Source organism: Lingula anatina, chromosome 4 (genome assembly GCF_051362555.1).
Source record: "Lingula anatina isolate TDL-2025a chromosome 4, LinAna3.0, whole genome shotgun sequence".
NCBI lineage: Eukaryota > Metazoa > Brachiopoda > Lingulata > Lingulida > Lingulidae > Lingula > Lingula anatina.
In genome coordinates, this window is record NC_141770.1 from 9790786 (window position 1) to 9808027 (window position 17242).

At 38.2% G+C, this 17242-nt stretch overlaps 2 protein-coding genes across 2 annotated transcripts; both read right to left on the minus strand.

Moving 5' to 3' along the window:
- Positions 1–838: 838 nt before the first annotated feature.
- On the minus strand, positions 839–11061 carry LOC106153173 (high affinity choline transporter 1-like). Its single transcript, XM_013527002.3, has 9 exons — positions 10230–11061; positions 8051–8158; positions 7214–7369; positions 6233–6381; positions 4588–4737; positions 3991–4120; positions 3378–3619; positions 2649–2848; positions 839–2079 (listed from the first exon to the last, which is right to left on the minus strand). Exons 1-9 carry the CDS (start codon positions 10402–10404, stop codon positions 1557–1559), a joined length of 1833 nt encoding a protein of 610 aa, XP_013382456.2. The 5' UTR covers positions 10405–11061; the 3' UTR covers positions 839–1556.
- Positions 11062–12523: 1462 nt separating this feature from the next.
- On the minus strand, positions 12524–17207 carry LOC106152362 (uncharacterized). Its single transcript, XM_013525910.3, has 4 exons — positions 16866–17207; positions 15904–16085; positions 14726–14879; positions 12524–13593 (listed from the first exon to the last, which is right to left on the minus strand). Exons 1-4 carry the CDS (start codon positions 16935–16937, stop codon positions 12898–12900), a joined length of 1104 nt encoding a protein of 367 aa, XP_013381364.3. The 5' UTR covers positions 16938–17207; the 3' UTR covers positions 12524–12897.
- Positions 17208–17242: the final 35 nt, after the last annotated feature.

The following is a 17242-nucleotide window of genomic DNA, read 5'->3' on the forward strand; positions in this document are numbered from 1 at the left end:
AAATAACGGTAAGCTGCTATGTAAAAAATCGAGATATTTATTTGACAGAAGAAAATTAGCAAAGAAAAAAATAAACCAATTTAATCAAAGAAGATTCTGTTTGTTTTTTTATAAATATAATCATCGCACTTAAATGTTCATAACAAAATGCTGACATCAACAACAATTTCATAAACCTTAACCAAATCCAATACGTGCACGCTCGGCAAATCAAGATTGAAAAGGACGTCCTAATCTTTGCTAAATGCTTACTATGACCGTGTTCAGGTTTGAACACCGTTCGACGCTGGATCGACCAGCTTTGCGGTGGATTCTCGCTATTAAAGTGCAATCAGTGTAATCAAATTCATTGTCTGACACGCCTCTTTGAGTAGCTAGTTAATTAGTTAACTACTCCGTAGCAACTCGAGGAGGAAGCCGATTACAGTGATTGCACTTGGGGAGACTCTCCCGCAGAGTTGGATCGATCTAGCCAGTATGATGGGTTTATCTGAACGTTCCCAAAGTGAGACCAGCCGGTACACAGATCACGCTAGAGCCGCGTGGTAATAAAACAACGTCGAAATGGGAGGGACTATGCCGGTTTAAAGTTAATAACGGCAGCTGGTAGACATCTCAGGAGGATTTTACGCTCAGAAAGTTCATCCTCGAAATTAGAATTATTCACCTTTAAATTCTACTGGGGGGGGGGGGGGGGGGGGGGGGGGGGTCATGCTCAGAATGTTTGTGATATAAATTTTCGAAAGAAATTTTTTAGGCCTACGTACGAAATGCCGGTGTGACAGGAATGGTAATCCAGTAGGAACAGTATAGTCTTCTTCCCACTACTTTGTGCAGGTGGCATCCGTCCCATCAACTAACCGCAGTGCTCCGACTAAGGCTCTATTCCCATAGATTTAGATCGATCTATCCCCGCGGGGAGTCTCACTAGATTACTTTCAGATAATCCAACTTAAATGTCCGTCCCGCCTATTACAAGCTGTAAAGGGGGTAATTAACTTTCGTGTCCGCCCGGCTGACAGGTATTTAGCGTGAACCCCCAGGGAGTTAGGTCGATCTAAAGTAGGTCGATCTAATCTATGGAAATGGGGTGTAAGAGCCCATTCAGAACAGATGATCCTCGGACTAACAGACCCACGGATCAAACATGGCCGTACGTGCCACTCAAAAGAAATGTCGATTATTACCCTGTTGGTCTCCCTGCCTCCACACGCGCCATTAAACAGATTAAATCTCGACTCCGAGGTTTAATTGCTGGGCCCCAACTCTGTTAGTCCGAGGATCATCTATTCTAAGGCTCTAAGACTACCTTTCCAGTAACACTGGTACTTATTTTATGTTTACAATAAATCGGATCAACAAACAAATAAAACCCTTAATGGTATTGTTCTTTCCTTTGGAAATTAAAGCATTCAGTAATACGTAATAAAGCTTATTTATTTATCGCCAAATATCACAATCAGAAGAAGAGATTATGTTTTAAAGTGCCACACAGCAGGGAATAGAATCATGAAAAAGCCAGAGACATATTTGTGAATATCTAGTGACAAAAAAAATCAATCTGATACCCTGGTAGAGGATACCTCCGCCGAGCCACTTTCTTGGCCTGCGTTATCACAATTCAGAGTCATAGCTTCTTGTCCCTCAACGGCAGCCGGAGTTCTAATTTCCCAAATCCCAGACGTGCGCTTGGGGTCTTCAAAATGAAAATCTACGTCAACGTTGTCCATTTTTCTAAATTTCAACCCTACTACGTCACTGTCTCTAGGTTTATGTATGTCTTTGGTTTCCCACTCTGAAAGATCTTTGGGTCCTTCCCGCTCCTTGTCAGACGTGTCGTCTGCTTCAGTTTCCGCCAGACAACAAGACAGGAAATCGGGGATTATTTCTTTTCTGATTAGTAACTCGAAGAGTAATGAGAACAAGATAATTGTGGGAAAAGTGATGATGACAATTAAAAGTTTGAAAGGGAAACGCTGGATGTTGTTTTCGTAGTCATACCAAGGGAAGTATATAAACGTTGGGATACCAAAAGTACTCTCTCCGGCTCCAAGACGAAGAATCCAGCCTAACACGTAGCTGAAATTTTAAACAAAATACATGGGAAAGGGATATGACCACGTCTTCTATCAGGTTTAGAAATTTATTTTTGATTGTTCGACCTACCACACGCTTGGAGAATGGTTGCCACGCCGTAGTATTTCGAAAGATATCGACTATCATCAAAATCCATTATAATGTATATACAGGGTGTTCCAAAATATGCCGGTCTTGGAATTTTGTCCTCCTTTGCCTCGGTAAACTATTGAACATGAGCCAATATCTACCACTGTTAGCTTCTCTCAGTCTTAACACTGTGCATCCAATATAAAGTATTCTCCATGACCTTCGGCAATTGCTTTTGGAACACCCTATATTATATATACCTAGAAATGGGCAGAAGCTCATGCAGTAACGAAATTCTCCCTGCTTATAAAAAAACACACACAAAACCGAAAAATTGAGAAAAACATAGCCAAGGGATTTAAAAGTTACTGAATAAGAGACTTACCCAATGGCGGATCCATACACATGATAAAACATGCAAAACCGAAAGATAGAGCAAGACATAGCCATGAGATTTAAAAATTACAAAACTAGAGATTTACCCAATGGCGGATCCATACACGTTGCACTTCTTAAAGAACAGCACACAGGTCAGCTGCGGGAACAAGATAACGTAGATAGCGTCCGAGCAGATGAAGAGCAGGGCGTACACGGAGTTCATGGTGATGGCCATTAAAGTGGCCAAAGCACCGTACACCACCACTGATATCCTTAACACCCATGTCACTTCGCGTTCAGATGCCTGGAAGAGATTTAACGACAAAGGAAAACTTTTGATGCCAGATAAACAGTTATTTGAATGGTTTTCATAAGCGCGACAGAAAAGTTGTCGAATCACGGTGAAAACAATTATAAAGAGCAGTCTTATCCTGACGAAGAATCATCACTTTTTAAGACTGAAAACAATTTTAATTCTTGAATGTTAAGACAAAGTGCAATGTTAGCACATCTTTTGTTGTAGACATTTGAAAGTTTTTTGCGACTTCGATTCAATTAACTGCCGATAAAATAGAAACCAAAATAAAAAAAAATTGGTTTATTGGTTTAAGAATAATATAGCTCAACTAAGTATAGACTGAGTAAAATTGATTAAAACGTCAATGGCAAAATATGAATTCAAGCCTACTGGTAGCAGTGAGAAAATAATTTCATCCCCTGTGTAATTTTTCTTCAGTTAATTATAGCTGTTAATTGATTAAAATTACTTTATTCTTGGTAGCAGTTCCTTTTTTTAATTAATGCTTTTACATTCTTCATCGAAATCTTCTCACCTTCCTACCGCATCCCAAAAATTGCCTCAGTGGACGGTACACATTGTGGGCAAACAGTGAGCTCATGGACAGAATAATGGAATCCGTGGAAGACATCACGGCGGCAGACACGGCCCCCAGGCCGAAGAAGGAGACCACGGGCGGTGTCAGGTAGTTCAGGACCAGGGGCAGAAGGTTCTTGTACTCTTCTGGAGGAACACTGGTCATGTTGAAGTCTCTGTAGTAGCCGGTCATCGTCCAGTCTGGAAATATGAGGTGGATTATATTGAGAAATTACATCGCCACTCGAGAGCGGAATGACAGCTGACAACATTTGTCTGATGGACTGGTAAATCTGAGTTATGTATTTGACAGTATATTCAGTATTTTTAAATGAAAACTGGTTGATGCATTCAAGTTGAAACACCAAAAAGTATTCGATCAAATGCAGATCAGGGAGAGTACAAAAGTGAACATGTGCTACCCTCCCCCCCCCCCAAAAAAAAAGGGCCCAAATACTCTATAATGCAACTCCCTGTAAATCCGTCACCCAGCAGTCACGTGACGTCATTTAAAATGACGTAATGAAGTCACAATGACGTCACGAGCTTCAAAGGCAATAATTATTACATACTGGTAGAGGCGGCAATTGCGCCTATGATAGCCGGCGGTACAGCTGATAAAATGCAACCAAAAGCGGCCATGCAGGACATCAACTGAGCCTGACGTGCTGTCCTAGACGACATTACTCTCTGGAAGTATTCCTGTAAAATAGCAAAGAAGCGCACTTAACATAGTTGATAGTAGCTGTGTGGAAAGGGGATATGTGAATTAAAATTCAAAAGTAGGAGCCACTTTAATTTGGCTCGAAGAGCCCGTTTTGAGATTGAATAGCAATGTTTCCATGTCTCAAATATGCCGTATTTAAATCTCTTCTCATTAAAAAAAGTGGAAACATGCACGCACACAAAAATGCAAATGGCAGTTTAACCTATGTTCAAAAATAAAATGATGTAGTCTTGTTACGGAAAATAAATACAGTTTATGAAAATTGTGTAAAAAGGAGTGCTTTTGGGAGGAAAAGAGGACAAAAAGGAAAACAGAAAAGTGTAACATGCTTTTAAAAAATAAAACAAAATACAAAAACTAAAATGAATTAATAAAAATGGTTTTGAGTGAGAATTGGGTTGGGGCTCTACCACGAGCTCTCCACTGTCTAAATCACTCTCACCTGCCATGGAATACCTCCCATGATAAGCTGCATGGCGGAGTCCAGATATGTGCCCGTGTTGTCCACATCAATAGACCCCAACCAGTCCGGGGCTGTCACCGCTATGTCCGACACCGCCTCGTGTTTCATAGCAAAGGGGAAGGCAAGGACCTGACATCAAAGAATGCGTTCAGAAAAAAGTTCAATTGGATGCGGTTGTTGATTCTCTTTGGTCAGGCACGTGGTCTTTAATAAAATTAGTAAAATAGGGACGAAAAAAATTTCAGATCTTAAGGCCACACTTTTTTAATTTTATGGATGACATCCTGCGCGCGCACCGATTTTCGTCCGTTCTCCAAAAAAAAAAAAAAAAAAAAAAATCCCCCCCCCCCTCCAAGGAAGTCGGTTGTCGCAAACGTCGTTATTGAATTTGCGGGAAAATGCAATCGGCAATCCTCGGCTAATTCCGCAAGCTCCATGCTGTCATTGTCGACTGCGGAGACATCCGAGTAGTTCCGAGTGCGGAAAATGAGCTTTCTGCGCATGCGTATTTTCACCACGTGGAAATATGGCCGCTTTGCGTCAAATTCATCTCTAGCATTAATTTCAAAATACACGACAATTAAAGTCATAAAGAGAACGGGGGCCGTAGTTTTGGATTGGTTTGCCATTGATATTGGACATGGAGATATCACCTTTTTACAATTATACGAAAGGCTGGCCGCGGCCAGCGATCATCGCCCGGAAAATTTCAGTGACAATCTGTCCAAAGCAGCACATAGGCTTAGGCCTACCAGGTTTTTTTTTTTTTGTAGTGAAGAAAGGGTCGACAAGAGCGTCGTGGTATTTGGTGGACTGAAGGTCGGACAGGCCACCCGATAGTTGGCTGCTACGTGTGAGTCGAAGTAGACAAAATGGCATCGACCGAAATTACCTTTTTTAGATTTGGTAGTAGGAAGCATAGGCCTATCTTTGCTTCCTTCTTTGACAATTCTGTGAAGTGTTCACAATGCTTAAATTTTCTGAAAGTACAAATAAAGACACGCTGTTTATTTGATATTTGTTTTATTGATTGCTATACCAACAGAATGCATGAAATAACCTTAAATAGATTTGGTAATATGCAGCATATATATATTCATGACTTTTTACCTTTCTACGAAGTAGTCCCTATTAACAATGCTTTTATATTTTGAGAGCATGGATAAAGACATGTTGTTAGTTTGATACGTGTTTCTGTGGTAAATTAGTGTTTCCAGCTGTGTACTGAAAACATACCTTTTCTTAAGCAGTTTTTTTTTTTTTTTTGCCCGCTCGCACCGATTTTGGGGTCCCCAGAGGATGTCATCCATAAAAATAAAAAAGCGTGGCCTAAGGATATATATAGGGAGCGAGAATCGCACATATATATATATATATATATATATATATATATATATATATATATATATATATATATTGTTAGCACCAGTTTGGTACACAAGGCAAAAATATCCACGCGCCAAAATACAAAAAAGAAAAAACAAAAAACAAAAAAAAAATAAGGGTTTGGAAGCTGCATTTCCTCGTATTTAATCTAAACGGACGAATATTAACGATGTTTAATGATAGTCCTTCTCACTAATTTGCCGCTTTCGAGTGCTGTTATCGAAATAGATCGACTCACCAGCCCAAACATCATGAAGAGGAGCTGTGCCACGTCTGTATACGCCACAGAATACAGTCCGCCCATTAATGTGTACAGGACAGCTATGGCGGCCGAGACCACAATGGAAATGGTATTGTCCAGACCAATGACGACCGTCAACGAGGAACCTGTAAGCAAAAAATGAACACGAGTTTTTTAATAATATCATAATTATATAATTATTTAGAATCTGAAATCCATGAAAATATGTTCTGTAGACTTTACAAATAAAATACAATGCAAAAAATACAAAGAGAAAAGGATTAATTTACTACAGCATCATTAGATCTTCATAAGATGCGAAACTATTTCATATACAATGGGATTAAATGTTTTTAAAAATTAAGGTGACTGCTTCTGTCAAAACGCCCATCATTCTGTTCTAAAGAGACGGCATGTGGACAACATGATGTGAGTTGTGTAAGGTGACGGGTCGTTTAAGGCACTAGGTCACAACGGCAGTCTTCAGGTGCCGTAAATATTGTAACTAGTACCACTGTTTGACGAACTTGATACGGTATCTATGAAAGCTTGTCCGTGATGCCAAAGCGAAGTACTGGTATACTCGATAAGCTTCTTATGTCTTCACTTTCAGGTCAAACATGTGGGAAAGGGACAGCCTAGACTAGAAAGGCCACGCATCAGAAACCATCTATAGCGTCACGTGCTTTAGGTTCCCGAATCACGACCGATTTATAATAGCATTACAACCATGCTCATGACACTCATGACGCTCATGTGCCAAAAAGCACATTTTAAATATAAGCACGGGGACCTTGGTGGGGACTAACCATTTAGAACAAAAAACGGGTTGGCTGGGATCGAGTGCCCCCCCCCCCCACCCCTCCGCATCCTACACTAATTGCTGGTGTGGGGGACGTGGGAGTGGGGTAGGCCTTCTAGCCCTCGCTCCCTACGCCCGTGCACTAATGAGTAGGCCTATGACCCTGCATATCTTACCTAATGCTGCCAGAATAGCGGCGGCCCACAGGAGATCTCCAATAAGAGCCGGAATGTATAGAAGAGCCGCCATTACAGGGCCATATTTCTCGTGGAATGGGTCGAGCATCGTGATGTATCCGCTCTCTCGCATCGGCTTGGCGAAAAACAAGCCACCTGAAAGGAAAAAGGTGAATTGACATGTTTATGTTATATTCGAAAACTGTAATGGCATTAGTTTTGGCATATTAAATTCGGCATACAAGAAAAGTATCTTTTCTAGCAATTTACGGGAACTTCACCTTTAGTTTGATGAAAAACTTTGCCGAATTAAAAAAAAAATCAAGCCAAACTTAAGCTTAAAATAAAAATAAATAAATAAATAAATAAATAAATAATCTACCTTAGTAGGTACCGACCCAATTTACATTTGATGCTCATCTCTCCTCACGCCTCACCTAATGCCGTCCATGGTGAGCTGCATGGCGGAGTCGAATACCCACCTAGAACTTATTTAAATCAAGGGAACCTGGTACCAAACCAAAATTATGTTGATGCCCATCTGATGCCAAAGGCCTATACTCAGAACTAACCCGTATCTCCATCTCCAGAGTGTCTTGGTACCAAACCTTCTGTTGATGCCCATCTGATGCCAAAACTAATCCGTATCTCCAGGGTGCTTTGGTATCAAACCAACATTCTGTTGATGCTTACCAGATGCCAAAGAACTTACCCGTATCTACCAAACCAGCATTCTACCGTTATCCACCTACATGGAGCTACTGCCAGAAATGTAGCAGTTCCTTGCCAGAAATGTAGCAGTTCCTTGTACCATAGTAACTACCAGTTTACACATACCTACGGCCAGAGCCAGACCATATCCCCATGGCGCCTGGCACCAAACCAAACCATTCTTTACCACCTCCTCCGCCGTACCATTGATGTAGCCACCGCCTACCCATGTGGCTGAAAAATGGGAAATGTTACAATTTTCAAACAAATGCTGTAGCTGTAGGCTGAGATACTTTAATTATAGCATACAGAAATCACTCAAAAAAAAAAAAAAAAACGCTCACTTTTAATTTCTCATGTTAAAGTTGAGATCTTTTTGTTAATGTGTTAGCTTTACGTGCATGAAATGTATGCTGACAATTTTTTTTTAGAAATGGCAAACGAAGGCTTTTTTTAAATTTCAAAATGGTTAATTCCGGCATGGCGTTTTTGGACTATGCTTTTTTAATCCACTACCACAGGATGCTGAAAAGCTACTGCATTACAATCTTTAGGTGAGAACGTGACAGATGCAGAGGTAATGAGGCTGTACAAACTGGAATTTTATTGAAATATAGAGGATATCTTTTAATTTCTAAGTAAATTTATCCACCTAATATTTGGTATATAAATTTCATCTCAAAATGGATCTTCAGTTTTAAAAATACGATGACAAAAAGCCCAACACTTTCTATGCAATACATTTATCTTATTTGAAATCTGACAAACGTTTCTTGATTGTATTGGTACGTGAGCAAAATACAAACGAGAAGTTTTTGAAACCTTAAATGACTAAGTTTCTATCAATAAAACCACTTGACCATAAAATGTAATCACTTAAAAACGTTTTTTGCAGCACAGTACTATATGTCTTCAACTCTGTCTGAACCCTCTAGTGAATAAAAAAGTTTAATGTTGGGTGTTACATGTATAATAATTATTATTATTTCAGACGTATAAACAGTCACCTATCACTTGGGGAAATAAATAAAGATAAATACTGTCAACATTTTTCGTATTCAAGTTTAATGAAGTATAGAGCTACGCATTTTGTCTTCTTAAAAACACAAAAATTGCCTTCACAATATTTAAAAAAAAAAAAAAGTAAACAGGTAATAAAAAGGAATAAAAGATACAAACGTTCATGACACACGACATATGTTGGATTACTGCTAGTGCTGGTATTAGAAGACAATTGATACTGTTGCGTATGGCCGAGGAGATATTATGTTGGAGACAGTGGTTCCGCTAACATAATTCCCATAGTCACGCTTTATCGGTCGTGGGAACCAGAGATTGAACGTCGGCACGCATTAAAGGGATAGCTTTATCTCGCTAAACGTTTGACTTTAGGTGCGATTGCAAATGATATATCAGTTTCAAGCGATTGGCCGTAGCGATAATTAAAGGTGCTCGAGCACCTTTTTGCTGACCGGTCACCAGTGTTAGTTGGTTTTAAATTGGTCAACTCCATACCAATATACGTTTGTGCATTGGATTTTCTGCTGATAGAGTTGAAAATGACCGAAAGAGCTGTGAATGTAAAGCACTTTTAGATGGCTGAGAGGATTATTTACATGCCGTTGCTCTCTGTCTGAATTATTATCTGCTTATGTAAAATTATTCAAATCTGGGACCTGCCTTGGGAAATGCATTTTCTATGTCTTACACTATTGCAACTGCGGTATTGGTATAGGACTAAAATGTAAAGGTTTAATATTCCGTCGTTTACTTTAAGCAAGAGTGTAAAACATGGGTGAACCTGCTCTGAGTAATGCACTTTCTCTGCTTTCAGCTATTGCAGCCACGGTATTGGTAAAAAATTATGAGTTTTAATATTCTGTAGTTAACTTTTCGCAAGAGTGTTTTGTAAAACTTGGGTTCTGCGAAATTCAGGCGGCCCTAAATCAAAGCGTTTGGGTCTTGTTATAGGACAATAAACATGTTGAATTTTATATATATATATATATATATATATATATATATATATAGAGAGAGAGAGAGAGAGAGAGAGAGAGAGAGAGAGAGAGAGAGGGGGGTCCACAAAACGGGCGTTTCCCCCCCCCCCCAATCCCCCAACCTTTTAAAAATTTAAATCACTTGAACGGATCTTCCAACGGGTTTGAGAAAAATTTTCTCAACTTAATTCAATAAATCCTACTCTCTTATCAGTCCAATGTGAAATTGTACAACTATAAAAGGAGAAAAAGAAAAAAGACAGGTAAAACAACCATACTTTCTCGTGATATTTAGTGCCGTAGCATACCTGTCATCGTAAAAATCCCAACAAAGGGTCCGATGTTCCGATTAGCTAGGATCAGCTCCTCACTATCCAACTGCTTGCCTTTCCTTTTTGCCTTACGACCGGCGATAATCCCAATGATGAATATGACGACATAGAGAATCACTATGGCAACCAGTCCCCACACATTAATTTCCATTCTGTAACAGTCTTCAGCGAAGAGTTTCGTCGTTATAACTTGCTGCTAACGGTAATGTTTACGACTCAGAGTATCTAGTTGCCGACTGTGATGAGACAGGATGTCTCTTCTTCGAACAACGACCTCTGCGCACTTCAGGCTTTTGAATTAACGAGGCTGGGTCACTTAAAGTTGCGATTTACGTCCGACTGCGTCCAACTTTTTCAAAAATTCTTTCAGTGATGCAAATTTTATATCTTGAAGCACGTATACGCATTTTTGTCCCACAAAAATAACCCCCAGACTTGTAAATAAATTTGAATGGATTCACTTTCTTGTGCACTCAACTGGTTTTATGGCCTTACATGTAATTATCTAAAGTGTGCAATTTCAGTTATTTCAATCTTTAAAAAAAAATGTATGCACCGCGTTCAAGTGCAGCACTGAAGATAAGAAATTGTAGACTTCGGGTAAATCATTTAGTTAGCGAGCGTCAACAAATAAACCGTTAAACTGGCCATAATGTGTCCTTGGGTGTTCTTTGAGCGATTTTATGTAAATCTGACGCGAACCATGGAATTTCGGATTGCGTTTTGTGCGGTATAAAAGCATTCATTACATAGGCCTACTCTGACCTGTTGGCCAAAACCAGGCTAACAAACAACTTCATATAAAAATACTGGCTGCTATGTTACTACCATGTAATGGTTATGGATATTATTACATAAAGTCTTCACAAAATGCATGGACATTCTGTTGGTGACGTCATATCAGCGTTTTGGGGGGGTTAAATTGTTATGTTCGATTTTAGGCTATATTCTCATAGGGGTCGATTGTCAAAAGAGCAGATTTGGCGATGTGCTGGTGTATCTATTGATAGCAGAAATGAAGTTTAGCCTACATGGAATATGTAAACACAGTACTGACGCGCTCGTGGCTAGCACGTGATAAATTAATATGTTCCCAATGTTGTGAGTGTACTAGTAGAGGAACTTTAGTAACTTTGGATATGTATACATTTGATTTAAGTGTCCTCAGTCAATCCAGCTAGCCACAGGCCAGTGCGCTGACCAACTATTTCCGGAGGTAGAAATCATGCATAAAAAAACGATTCGAACTTGGCGCGTCTTTTGATAGGATAACGAATTCAACTGAGTCATTTGATTACAGATAGGATAACGAATTCAACAGAGTCATTTGATAGGATAACGAATCAAACTGAGCCATTTGATAGGATAACGAATTAAACTGAGCCATTTCCCTTGCTAGAAGTGTCAAAAACCTCAAACATAATACCAAAAATAATCATCACAACCTGTAAATCCGAAACACATATTTTTTACCTAACCTAACCTACTCCTGTATAATCATAGTATTCATACATTCAAGTTACCCAACCCCTTTAGGCTTTATTATATCTTCTCACACAGAATAATTCTATGGGCTTAATATAATTCATACATATTAAACAAACAGGTTATCATCACTGCTGTCTACTATCCCCACTTACCGTTGTATTACGCGTGATTATGTCTCAAAACTAAGCTATAGTATATAGAGGCCTAGCCTACATCTCCTGGCGATATATTGCATCGAGTTTAAAGTTTAAGTATAAAACAAAAAGGTAAACTAAACCGCATCTAAATGTGCATATCAATATTGGTTGTCTCTTTTGTTTGTGGTCGTGAGAACAAGAGAGCATTTTTTATTCACCTGTAGAATTCACCTCAAGGATGTTTATTGCAAATGTCCCCGCATAAACGATGCTGCGGCGCCCCAATATTCACCGCAATTTTTTAACGGCTGTCTGTATTTTCACAGCAGGTCATCAACGTCATGCTAACGGTAAAGACCTACTAGAATGTATTCCTCGAGCTATTCAACCTAATTTTGTTGACAGTGTTGTAGAATGAAGAGATTAAAATTTCATTAAGCGCAAATTTATAGAGTAAATACAACTGAATAAAAGATAGAAAGTTATGACATGTGAGAATAATTTTCTTAAGGACCAACTGGTGCGAAAATAGTTTTTATAGTAGGCGAGAGTGGAAATATCCAAGTTCTATGAGGTTCTGGTTCATTTGGTTGATTTCACAACCAAAAAATAATTTTGGTGACTTTTTCAAATACCGACTCAATGGATGAATCAATGGAAATTTTATTTTTAGACATGGAGTATTAGAAAATGAACATCTGTGTCTGAATATAATAGGGTATAATAAGGTATAATAATTACTCAACAAAATGTCATTCAATGCCACTATTTGATACTATCTCTCATAGATCAAAGTTTGTATATCACTCACAGGTCCTTTAATACAAAATAATACCCTGAGGCTCCAAAAACCAACATCTCCCACTAGTTGGAGCACCTGCTGATGAGCAATAAGCATGAGGTTAGAAATACTGGCGCTGAAATGTTTATTCCAATACGTTTTCTTTACTTTTTCCTTTTTTAAACTATCCAGACAAGACATATTTCAAAAAGTTCACAATTAATTTGTTGTGTTCAGATTAAATTATTTTTAAGCACAGGTAATGTTTGAGTATATTTGGCACAGGAAGAAGCTGTATACGTGGCCATATGCTTTTGTTCTTCGACAGACTCTGAATGTGTCTTCTGCAAGTCAATCTTGCTAGAGATTTCAGAGAGAAAGGATTCCTGGAAACAACTGTTAAATATTCCAGGATCTGGTCAATAATCTCTCTTCCAACAATATAGGAAATCATCCCGACATCCACCAGCTTTGTCCAGTCGTAGTTGCCCGCAGCCTCGACCAACACCATGACAAGGTCAAGCTGCCCGCTGTTTAATATCCTCAGCAAGGCGTCTCCTTTCTCCATCACAAACCCTGTATCGCACCCATGCTGTAACAGCAGCTGGCAAAATGAGTACCTCTGCTCCTCCAATGCTAGGTAGAACGGCGACCGAGTGGTGCACAGCTGTAGGTAGTTGGTGGCAGAGAACTTGTACTGGACTTGGTTGTGGTTGAGCTCCACGCCACAACCAATCACAAACTCAACCAGCTGTGGGTTGCCTGAGAGTATGGCGTGGTGGAGGGTGCTTTCACCGGAACGACTGCGAGAGTTGATGTCCAGGCCATACTGGACCAGGAGCTTGAAGATGTCAAGAGAAGATGTGTAGAAAGCTGGCGTGAGTCTGTAGTCGAGTTCAATCTCATTAGGGTTAGCCCCTGCTTCCAGCAATGCCTGAAAATAGTAATAATAATAATATGTACAATTAGAAAGCACCCTAAGAAGACAGACCTCCGCCAAGGAAAAAAAAAAAAGCAATCACTGAAAGAGCTAACATGGCTTAAGAGACCATGATTTGGTTGAAATTGTAATCTATTCTTTCATGAGTATCTGCCCATTGTGAAATTTTAATCAACATTTGTGAGGAGCTTTTTAGATATCCTGTCCTCTAACAAACCGTCAAACAGACACAGCAACATTGATGAAAGCATAATCTCCTTTGTTGACAGAGGTAAAGTTAAAGTCATAATAACTCTTCGTTTTGGCCTAAAAATGGATTTTCCTGGAGTAAACGTTAATTTTCCCGTACTTACCAATGGTCAACGACCCCATTCCTGCATTCAAAGTTAGTCCAGGTTTTTTCCTACATGTTTGGCTTTTGTTAAAATCTCTTAAGAGATTTTAACTGACGGAGCCCTCTCTGACATTGCATAGTCACGCGATATTGAGCAATATTTTCTGGTGACTTACTTAAAACCGCGGGAAAAGCAGACAACAACAACACTTTATAACAATAATGTACGATTCATAAGATATATTCGTCTTATTGCTCAAAATGCATTTATATCTACAATGTGTGAAATTCTGGGCTTTTCGTTATCCGATGCACTGTTAAAAAACTCACAACTTACGTCTGCAGATTGCATCATGTGTTTGGCGCCATATTATTTTGGTCTCGAATGAACGCGAGAATCCGCGAGACACCCCAACGTCATTGGCAACGGATGCCTTGACGACCCGGAAGAAAGGCATGGAAAGCCCTATTGACAAGCACGGATTTTAGTTTTACTACAATAACAGCCGTTTTAATGGTAAAATGCAATAGAATATATTTTCATGCATTGTTTACAATGTAAATCTTGCAGAATTTTGAATCTCAAAGGAAGAGTTATTATTGCTTTAAGTAAAAATCTTAAACATTATAACTGACTTCTACCTCAGTACTGGCCACTCCAATGTGCTCTGTTCTGCTTGTGATTATTTTTAATTCAAATTTCAATATTACTACTTCCTTTCCACTGACAATTGGGTTCTGTAATAATCTCATATCAACCTTGCTTTTTTTTCAAAATTAACTTTTTCTCACCTGTATGACATCCTTATTGCTGCCAGCACATGCTGCATGCAAAGGTGTGAAGTTGATATCATTCAAGCCACGGTTCACGTTGCACCCTCCCTGTATTAAAGCCCTCACTATCTCAGCAGAGCCATGGTTAATTGCTAGCTGTAGGGAGCTAGACCTAGGGAAGTAAATGGTATATACTGAATAGTATAATAACAATAAGTAGGAAGAGGATGCAACCTTTTACAGCTGACAATTTTTAGTTCATAGATTTTCTACAAGTTTCAAATGTAATTGTTAATTTAGGAAAGGTGAAGGCAGTTACTATACACTAGGTATTAATTTTACTTTGAATGTAAGTTTAGCACAGGACAGTGATATCATATTCTCCACTTAATAACGGTTCTTTGGAACCCATTAGAATGAAAATTAATCTGTTGCTGCGTTCAGCATCCTTTGAACTAAAATAACTTTATGCGAACAGCTCACGAAGTAGATAATTCAATTGCACTCACTATGTTTATTCACTGAAGAGCATATAGTTTCTTCAGAAGGACTCAAACCTTTCACATTTTTTGCTGCCGTTAAAACTGATAGATTCAACCTAAATTTAGCTCTTAGTGAAACTTGTGACATGCCATATAATTTTCACTATAGTTTATCAAAATTTGTTCTTGGGCTTAATTTACCCACTATATACATGGCACAATATTTATATCACTATATACATGGCACAATATTTATATCTGTGTAACTTATTTACTTATCAGTCTTATGTAATTGTCATTAATCCTAATTATCTATGTCATCAAACTGGCTTTAAACAGCCATGTAAACAGCTATGTAACTGTGGTTTTAAGACTAAACATATCCTTTCATGTAACATGTTTATAGTATGTTTATGGTAAATTTATAATCACACCAAGGTTTATCTCATTACTTAGATAGAATATTTTATGAGTAATTTTACTAGTACGTATGTTCATTATATAAAGATTATTTTTTCATTCACAAATGGCTAGGCAACATAATACCAACAAGAGAAATGGTAATGCACTAATTGTATTGTATCGTCATTAGTATATCATATTGTGCAAGGTCATGACAATCTATGTACCAGTACAGAAATAAATTGAATTGAACTGAATATATCAAATGGTATTTTACCTGACCAAAAATATAATCTAGTATTTAACACCAACCCTAAACTGTCCACTGCTTCCATATCACACCCAGCCCACACCAACAACTTCACAATTTCTATATTTTCAGTTCGTATGGCCTGGGACAATGGGGACATTTTCAGGTTGTAGCCTCTAATCAATCCTGGCTTGTCAAGATCACATCCTTGTTGTATTAGCTGTCTACAAGTTGTTATGTCCCCCTGGAATGAGAGATAAAAGGAACTTAGTAATACTGTATATTAAAATTTTCACACCTTTTAAAAAATTTTAATACAAACATTAATGTATTCCATCAGTAAATACAATGTATCAATCTTTCTCCTTATTTGCTGTTTAATGAGAAAAAGGAATGAACACAAGATAGATATCTAAAAATAAAATCAGAAAAAGGAGCTGACTTCCATTTTCCATTGAAACCAAAATGGAAAAAGTATACACATTTTCCCATTGTCTCACTCCCTCACAGAAGGGATAATGCCCTATATTCTAATATATTTTTCCCTCCCGATATTGGAAAACGGTGAATATTTCTATTTTTAATCACATCTGGAAATATTGTTTTTGCTCTTTGCTGTTAAAATAGAAAATAGAAGAATAACTAAGTACTAGTACCTCGTTTTTTTCCAATTTTGTTTTTAAAAGGAAAAAGGAAATCACAGTTAATTTTTCTCGTTTTATTTTGACCATCTGTCAGGTGAAAAGGAAAAAGGACCTTTTTTACCATTTTCTGACGAAATGGAAATTTTCACCCCATTGAATATTAACTGAGCTCCCATAATATTTGGAGGGCATTAATAAGTTCCACGTAAAAATTGTTGAAATTAGTAAACAAATTGCCATACTAATTTACTTGAGTGACCGAGACATTGATCAAAGTCACCACACATATTAATTTATAAAAGCTATTGAATATCACAGAGTTAGTTAGTTATATGGGGGGATACTACGAAAATGCTACGAAGGTGCCCAGATTTGCTTACTTCTGTGACAGCTTGAAACAAGGGGTTATCGTCTGATGTTGACATCTGTCCTTGCTCCTGTAATCCATGCATTAAACACTACCTTCTTTTTGTGATAGCTACATTGTCAAAAATAAAACTGAAGACAAAGACAGGAAAAATTCCTTCTGCAAGCAAATAACAACAATAAAGTCAAATCTGGGAGAAATCGGGTAACCACAAGGTTGGCGTATTTCCTTCCTTCATTAGAAAAGAGCTTAACATGCTTCACGACGTTCCAACTTAATTTTTATACATATAAGTTTACCCTCTAATTATTACAATTTTTAGTAATTCTTTGACGATAAAAACATTTTGAATTGGTAATTTTTATGGAAGAGTAATGTGAAATCCTAAAA